Source organism: Brassica napus, chromosome A9 (assembly GCF_020379485.1).
Source record: "Brassica napus cultivar Da-Ae chromosome A9, Da-Ae, whole genome shotgun sequence".
NCBI classification, from domain to species: Eukaryota; Viridiplantae; Streptophyta; class Magnoliopsida; order Brassicales; family Brassicaceae; genus Brassica; species Brassica napus.
Window position 1 is genome coordinate 39,761,790 of NC_063442.1, and position 8,009 is coordinate 39,769,798.

General features: G+C 34.2%; 2 protein-coding genes across 3 annotated transcripts; one reads left to right on the plus strand and one right to left on the minus strand.

Moving 5' to 3' along the window:
- The first annotated feature begins 2,986 nt into the window (after nt 1-2,986).
- On the plus strand, nt 2,987-5,423 carry LOC106365957 (probable ATP synthase 24 kDa subunit, mitochondrial). 2 transcript variants are annotated; one of them, XM_013805481.3, is made up of 7 exons: nt 2,987-3,162; nt 3,412-3,508; nt 3,981-4,125; nt 4,217-4,327; nt 4,608-4,754; nt 4,840-4,962; nt 5,059-5,423. In XM_013805481.3, the coding sequence occupies exons 1-7, from the start codon at nt 3,124-3,126 to the stop codon at nt 5,120-5,122; spliced, it is 726 nt and encodes a 241-aa protein (XP_013660935.2). In that variant the 5' UTR covers nt 2,987-3,123; the 3' UTR covers nt 5,123-5,423. The 2 variants fall into 2 exon arrangements, with proteins under 2 accessions (XP_013660935.2, XP_013660934.2); XM_013805480.3 differs by having other exon boundaries at nt 3,016-3,162; nt 3,409-3,508.
- Nucleotides 5,424-6,657: 1,234 nt separating this feature from the next.
- Nucleotides 6,658-7,379, minus strand: LOC106364054. Its single transcript, XM_013803698.3, has one exon. It carries the CDS (start codon nt 7,172-7,174, stop codon nt 6,848-6,850), a length of 327 nt encoding a protein of 108 aa, XP_013659152.2. The 5' UTR covers nt 7,175-7,379; the 3' UTR covers nt 6,658-6,847.
- Nucleotides 7,380-8,009: the final 630 nt, after the last annotated feature.

Genomic DNA, 8,009 nt, shown 5'->3' on the forward strand with positions numbered 1-8,009 from the left:
AAGCTGTAGGTACCCTGCTGCAAGGTTTGAGCCGCCTTTCTCTCGGACTCGTGGCAACTGGCTTGCTCCTGCGGTTCCCTCCATTTTCCCTGGTCTGAGCTTTGCTTCGCTGGTCTCCGTCTCCAAACGTCTTTGTTTCTCGTCTCTGTTTAAGCTAGTGTTGTTGTGATTGGCATTGATGTTTAGTTTAATTTCAGTAATTCTGCTTCTAGTTAATCCTACTATATAAAAGGGACTAAATTCAAGGCTTTTGAGACTATCCACCTCAGCCAAAATATTCTCATCTAAAAAGAATTAAAAATAAATATCATTTAGAAAATAATTAACTAACATACAACTTTTGATATTTCTAGAAATTTCAAATTTGTAACTGCTAATTTATTAATAGAATCATATATCTATATTGAATTATGTTATATTTTAATAGTTAGACTTTAAGGGTAAATAAATTATTAATTTATAATATATATAATTTATAACATTATATTGTAGTTATAAATAAAGAGAAAATAACCGGGAAGGATGAAGAAGCTCATGTAAAATTATGTAATTAAAATGGTAAAATAGTGAGTATGATGAGGTGAATCTAAGAAAATTTGTTGTACAAATTATGGTGCTTTATTCGTCCACTATAATGATTTAAAATAAAATATATATTCACATAAATAAGTCAATATTTGTTGTTTTTTTTTTGGTAAGATGTTAAGATTATTATTTTCTAAAAGGTTACACTGTTGTTTTTAAACAACTTATTACAGCAAGGAAACAAAAACAACCAACAACAACTCAAGGTAAAAAAAGCCTTAAGAAAGTCTTATACAAGAAATATAAAAAGAAGTAGAAAAGATGAGAAAGAAGAACTTACCGGGTAAGAGAGGAGACGGTCACGCATCATACGGTCGAAAGAGGCAAGGATGACTGATGAAGGTGAGGAGACATGACTGAAAGTAGAGCTTGATGACTGGAGTAGCATGTGCATCTACGTTGACGCGAGGTTGATTGATCTAGGCTGCAACAGAGTGTAGATCAGCCGGAGGAGAAATCCAAACTTCAGCAGCAAAATGCTCTCATATCAAGCGAGAGAAAGAGCACTCAAAGAAGAGATGATGGTGAGTCTCTATTTCCAGATTACAAAGGGCGCACGTTCCTGAGACATTTAATCCCCAACGCCTCAAGCGATCCTTGGTTGGTAGTCTTCTCCGCAAAGCCAGCCATGATATAAACGCATTACGTGGAATATGTTCCTTGAACCAAATATTCTTGTGCCAATATGTATTGTTGATAGTGTTTATATTCTTTTCTGACATTAGTATCCATATTTTTTGATAAGCTGATCCAAAGAGATTAGTTTGTGGAGCTAACCAAACGAGGATTATAGTGTTTACTTTGGAAAAAGTAATAGGTTGAATGATAGATGGCGTGCGTGCCTTTTCACATGGAAATCTGCACATATATTAAAATTGTAAGTTTTGAATCATAGAGAAAATATAGTGTATATGACTGAAGTTGGTACATTCCGAAACTAAAGATGGCTGAAATTCTTCTTTGTCAAAATGCATAGATGTGAATCTTATATGAATAGAGTTCTACATTGCTTATAGCAGTGTAATAAACTCCATGTGTAAAGGAGAAAAAATGTTATATAAGTGAAAACAAAAATTATGATTTTTTTCTTGTGCCTATAGGCTCTTCGCAATTTGAAGAAGAAAGAATATATTGTGTGAAAATCTTTGGCTCGGTCAAATTTTATCCAGTTGTTTATAAAACTGTTGTTATCTGATTCATGTAATTTTTCAGTGTTGATTTAAAAGCCCAAAAAACCTATCTATACTGACATTTTTATATTTTTTCTGTGATTTGAATTTAAAAAGAGATAAAACTTTCGATAAGTTATGTAAACTCAGAACAAGTATTTAGCTTTAGAAAGCATTTACATGTTTCAAACTTATAATATATACATATATAATGTTTAAAATTATGCATATAAGACCTGTGTAAAATGTGTCTGAATATGTTTATCTTCTTTAATGTGTTAATTGTACTATATATAATATTATTTTAAAATTTCAAAAAGTTTATGTCACTGTCACATACAAAAAACCATCAATAAAAAATATAATTCTCCATCTACAACAAAAAAATGAAAAATTATTAACATATAAATTTAAATTAAGAAAAACTAACATTGGAAAAACAAGAAGTTAATATAAATGAAAAAAATTAACAAATAATATTATAAATAAAATAAATTTATAAGACATAATCCGCGCGAAGCGCGGAAAAAATCTCTAGTCTATTGTAATGTCTGTCAAAAACTAAAATTTGGTATAATAAATTTAACATTTTACCAAAAAAAAAAAAAGGAAAACACACTTTGGTTGTTGGTGGTTTAATTATATATAGTCAATCAATCTCTTTCTGTCTCTCTCGTGAGCTATGGAGTGACGCCTGGACCTAGCTAACTTGACCGAAATGTCAAGTTGCTTAACTACAACTTTAAAAATCGCCAATTAGCCTTAATACTTATATTGAAAGGAAGAAAAGACTTGAATAGAGAATTACATGTTGATCATACAAAATAATACAGACTAATAACTCATTTAGTGAGATATCTAACCCAAAAAAAAAAAAGAGATCATGCATCGCACAAACTGAACATAAATATTCTCAATAATCATATAAAATGTAAATATAAACCATGACAAGCCTCCACGCTTATTCAACACACATCAAAAATCACTTACTGGTCAACTCCTATTATTGGCCAGAAGATCAAAGTTTGATGGAAACCTAAACCCTCCTTATTGGGCCAAAGTCATATGGGCCGTGATCCAGGATGTGTGATAATAACCCACAGTCTGATCTCATATCAAAATTAATTGTTCAGAAAATGTTAATCTCAAAAGTAAACAGTCAAAAAAAAAAACGTCTCACATACACTGGGGTAAATCTGAACCGTTGATCAGTAGGTAATCAACGGTGTACAATGAAGCAAGGAGTCTCTGTAAAATAAAAAACTAGCTCAAGCGCCTGGTGTTACTTTCGCTCAGAATCAGATAGATAGATAGGGATCTCAACAACAACAGCAGCAGCAGCACAAACCCTAGATTCGATTTGAAGAAAATGGCCTACGCTTCTCGCTTCCTCTCCAGATCCAAGCAGGTTTACACTCTCTCCCTCCGCTCGATTCTTCTAAATCCTCCGATGTGTGGTTGTGATGCGATGATTAGTGTTGTCGTCAATTTTGATGTTATAATCTGGAAAAATCTCGATCGGATAGTTTCGATTTGAATCGAGAGGTTCTTCTATGTTAGTTTGCTGCTCGTAGTGTGTGTTTTCAAATCGGATATTTTATTTTTTTGTTTATCATTGATTAGCTGCAAACTTATATTAACTAATCGTTATTGGCAGCTACAAGGGAGTCTGGGCGTTTTGCAGCAGCAGCACAATGCTATTCCCGTCCGCGCTTTTGCTAAGGAAGCTGCTCGTCCTACTTTTAAAGGAGATGGTTCGTGTGATCTGATTTTTGGTTTCATTTTATGAATAGAAATATTATGATTTCTTTTCTCTAACACGCGTAGTTGAATTCGTTGCTTGTTCTTTCATTTAAAGGGAGACGGTTAATGTGATCTAATTTTTGATTTCTTTCATTTGTAGTTTCGTGTAGAACGTTATGATTCGTTTTTCATTGACACGCGTAGTTGAATTCGTTGCTTCTGGATCTCTGGTTGCTTTCTTTTGTTTATCTGTTTATGTTTAGTTGAGAAAATCGCAATTTCTTTTAACTCGATGATGGAGAACTGAGCATTGTTCTTGAAAAAAGACTACTTTTTTTGGTCAATGGGATATAATCTTGAGAAACCCCGAGGCCATGATTGCTAGGAGTGTTGTTGTTCTGCGGGTTATATTGTCAAGAAGTTGAATTAGCTCTTTACTTCTGCGAATTATTGTCTTTAAAGTTTTACACTTTCTTTTGATAGAGATGTTGAAGGGCGTCTTTACGGAGATCAAAAACAAGTTTCTGGCTGCTGTTGATATTCTCCGTAAGGAAAAGATCACCCTTGCTCCTGAGGACCCAGCTGCTGTTAAACAGTATGCAAATGTCATGAAGACCATCAGGCAAAAGTAGGCCTCGTGTCCCACCATTCCTTGGATGTTTTGTTATTTTGTTTGGTTGTATTGTTGCTAATTTGTTATGCGGTTTCTTCGTATCCAGGGCAGACATGTTCTCCGAATCTCAACGTATTAAATATGATATTGAGAACGAGACTAAAGAGATCCCAGATGCTCGTGCTTACCTCTTGAAGTTGAAGGACATCCGCACCAGGTAATCATTCCCCCCCTTTTGGATGGTTTTCCTCTCCAGTCAAGTTGCTTTTCTTACTTTCAATAAATTCAATGCCTGACAGTAAACTCATTTCCATTTTGATTAGGAAAAGCACACTGTAGTATCTTGAATGTGATTGTTCAAATTTTTGTCTTCAGAACTGCATTATCCTATCCATTTTTTTAGTTTGGCACTCTTGTTCATGTTATTGTTTAAAATATTTGAAAAGTGTTGAAAGCAGTCTTGAGTTATTCTTGTGCCTGTGATGTATATGTTGCAGGAGGGGTCTTACTGATGAACTTGGTGCTGAGGCCATGATGTTCGAGGCTTTGGAGAAAGTTGAAAAGGATATCAAGAAGCCTCTCTTGAGAAGCGACAAGAAAGGAATGGATCTTTTGGTTGCAGAATTCGAAAAAGGCAACAAAAAGTGCGTTAATATCACACTTTAAACAAATGTTCGGTTTACATAAAAACAGCTAATGAAATTGCGTTTCTTTAATTGTGAACAACAGGCTTGGGATTAGGAAAGAAGATCTTCCTAAGTACGAGGAGAATTTGGAGCTAAGCATTGCCAAAGCACAGCTGGATGAGCTGAAGAGTGATGCTCTTGAAGCAATGGAGTCTCAGAAAAAGAAGTAAGTCTTTCTTTCTTGTGTTCTCATTATAAGTGTCTTTGATCTTCATCATGTTGTTATTATAACACACGACTGTGGAACTTGTGATTTGTTCAGGGAGGAATTCAAGGATGAGGAAATGCCTGACGTGAAATCGTTGGACATCCGTAACTTTATGTAAGATTTGATGATCATTTGAGATTTGTTGCAAGGAAGGCAGAAGAAAGATCTCTCTCTCTCTCTCTCTCTCTCTCTCATGTGGAAGGGAAGATCTTTGTTCCCTTTTGCTGTTTTTTGGTTTGGCGAGTAATAAGGGGTCTCTCTCTCACCATGGATTTGAAATACCAAATGATGTTTAACTTTCTCTGTGCTTATTACACTTGAGATTTGTTTAGACAGAAACGTGGTCTCCCATGTTTTTGATAATGGTGATAAATGAATTTCGAGGTACATTTAAATAAAAAAGTTTATGTTAGACCCAACTTTAAAATGTTATGAATTAGACCTCAACCTCACTTATGTGACCAAATTTTTTTGGTTATATTCTGGGTTGGTTTCACGTCATAAAGAATAGCATGCGAAACTAAACAAAGCTCTGTTACAGATGTATATTGTGATTACGAAACTAAAGAAAGCTCCAACTTATGATCAGTTTTCCATGTCCGTACCAACTTTTTCTATTAGGGTATATTGTGATTTCCTTTTCCTCGTCTATTTTTGTCCGCTCTTTTATTTATTTCCCGGGAAAATGTTTGAGATTTTTCCCGCTAGCTTTTGAGAAAAATCATTGGGCTTTGTTATTCAATGGCGCGTACAATATTTTAAATATATTTATAGTTGAACGTGGAGCCGGCCCATCAAGTTTATATGTTTATGTGACTTCGAATGGGGTCCAACTCGATTTTAAAATTGAAACTTCTAAAGGTATTTTTTCTTGTTTAAACATGATTATCAAAACACCATTGGTAAATTCCATTCTTGTATCAAGATTACGCTCTACTGAATTAATAAATTTGATTTGTCGAAATAAACATGATTATTAAATTGTTACAAAATATATATAAATTTAACATTCGAGCAAAGATAATTGATTTCCATGTTGAATAGAGTTTTCAAAGTCTAATGAACGACAGGGTTTTCAACCTCAGACCAAATCTCGTACAAGTATTTAGAAAATGTTTGTGCTAGTTTCACTTGTACACATTTTATGAATCAAACCATGTTTTTTTTCTTTGCTTCAATGGCTACATGTACAAACAAGATATATTTTGTTATCAGTGATTGGAATTGTATTCTAGTTACTCTGGAGACTAGAGTTACAAAACCATAATATATAAGAAAGTTTTGATTGAAAAACTTTATAAACTTTATCAGTGAGATTCCCGGTTAAATAATACTGGTGAATGGTGAATCTAAGTATATTCAAGTCTTATATAACCGGTCATAAAATATTTGTTTTTAAAGTTTACGTCAATGTTTTAATTTCAAAATAGTACTTTCAGATATCGCATCAAAGGAACTCAAACTTCAAAACGAAATCATTCGTACGTTGTAGAAATTTCAAAATAGGAAACTTTGAATGTACCATCAGATCCAACACACAGCTTTCAACAACTATACATGAAAACCCCCGTATACTACAAATATATACAACATGTTCGTCCAAACTCCAAAGTAAATTTGTATATTGTTTGCAATATGTAAAGAAAAAAAAAGTATCTCAATCTCACAACATCTCATTACTTTTTACAATTTACATCTTAAAAGCTTCAAAAAACTATCATCACGAATTCTCAAGCTCCAACGTTAGATTAAAAAGCACACTATACATATTCACACGAAAAAACCCATTGAACAGGTTACTAAAAACGATTAACAAACGTAATTAACCATCATCTTTCTTCCATTAACCCCTAATCTCCTTCGTTGCTCTGTAAATACTCTCGAGAGATCGAAACTTCTTTTCCTTCATCTTCTTCATCTTCATGGCAAGATCACAATTCCCTTTTACGCCGTCATTTTGCTCGTTTCCGATTCTCGAGCTAATATCTTCATGCCTTCTCTTGCGTCCTCTTCCTTCTCCTATTCCTCCTGCGCCGGTGCTGCTGCTACAGCTCCCCGTTTCTTCTTCGCTCAGCTGCATAAGCAGTTCAGCCGCCGCCATCTCCGTCTCCGAGAAGACGATCTCGCCAGATTCTCCAGAAAATCCAGTTTCTCCCATTGGATCGTTCATGTTCCAATATTAATAAATCTGAAACAAGAAACCTAATGAAAAGGAAATAAATCGCGAGTCGATTTATATTTATTTTTAATTTTTTTTTTGGTTATATTGTCGTTTTTTCGTTTTGTGCAATGGAAAAAAAGAAGAAACTACAAAGTCGGTTTCGTAAGAAGAAGAACGTGTCTTCTCGAGTTATTTAATTTTAAGCTAAAGAGTGAGGTGATCACCTGCATGGCTGCAACTGTGTGGATCATATCTCTTGTAAACTGATCCGTCGAAAGTTTATTCTCCTCGTTAAGTTTTTTTGTCTTGTTGATCCAACGGCTATACGCTTCCTATGTTACTTCTTCGATGAGGTTTACTTTTGATCTTAGAGCAATAGATGCATTTGACTTTTACTACACGATTCTGGTGCGTTTCCACGTAAGCCATTCCGATTCTAAATATGACGTCGTCACCTAAGTGGGTCCCTATTGCTGTCTACGTGTTGAAATTCTATATGTTCAAGTAATAAGTCTTTGTGAAATTTACAAAAGCTTTCGTAGCCATTAAATTTCTGGTTAGGAAAAATTACCAGTATTATGTCTATTATTATTTTTCTGTCTAGTCATGACTATTATATATAACTACTATACATCTATACTATACTAAAAGTTGCATATCCTCAATAGAGAGGGTGTCCACCTCAGCTAGAAAAATCAACCAATCATAAGCTTTCTTTATGCCACTTCACATCCTTCTTTGTCGACATTGAATTGCAAATAGGCCTAATATTTTGGGTTTATAAAATTTGGCTGTGGCCCATTTGAAACCTTTCCTACTCTTTCTTAATCTTCGACACTGTAAA

Excerpts from the sequence above, each read along its gene's own strand:
- LOC106365957 (XM_013805480.3), top strand. The coding sequence starts at position 3,124 with ATGGCCTACGCTTCTCGCTTCCTCTCCAGATCCAAGCAG. Across the intron at positions 4,755-4,839 it reads TTCGAAAAAGGCAACAAAAA|GCTTGGGATTAGGAAAGAAG; the intron begins GTGCGTTAATAT and ends TGTGAACAACAG. Across the intron at positions 4,963-5,058 it reads ATGGAGTCTCAGAAAAAGAA|GGAGGAATTCAAGGATGAGG; the intron begins GTAAGTCTTTCT and ends TGATTTGTTCAG.
- LOC106364054 (XM_013803698.3), bottom strand. The coding sequence starts at position 7,174 with ATGAACGATCCAATGGGAGAAACTGGATTTTCTGGAGAATCTGGCGAG.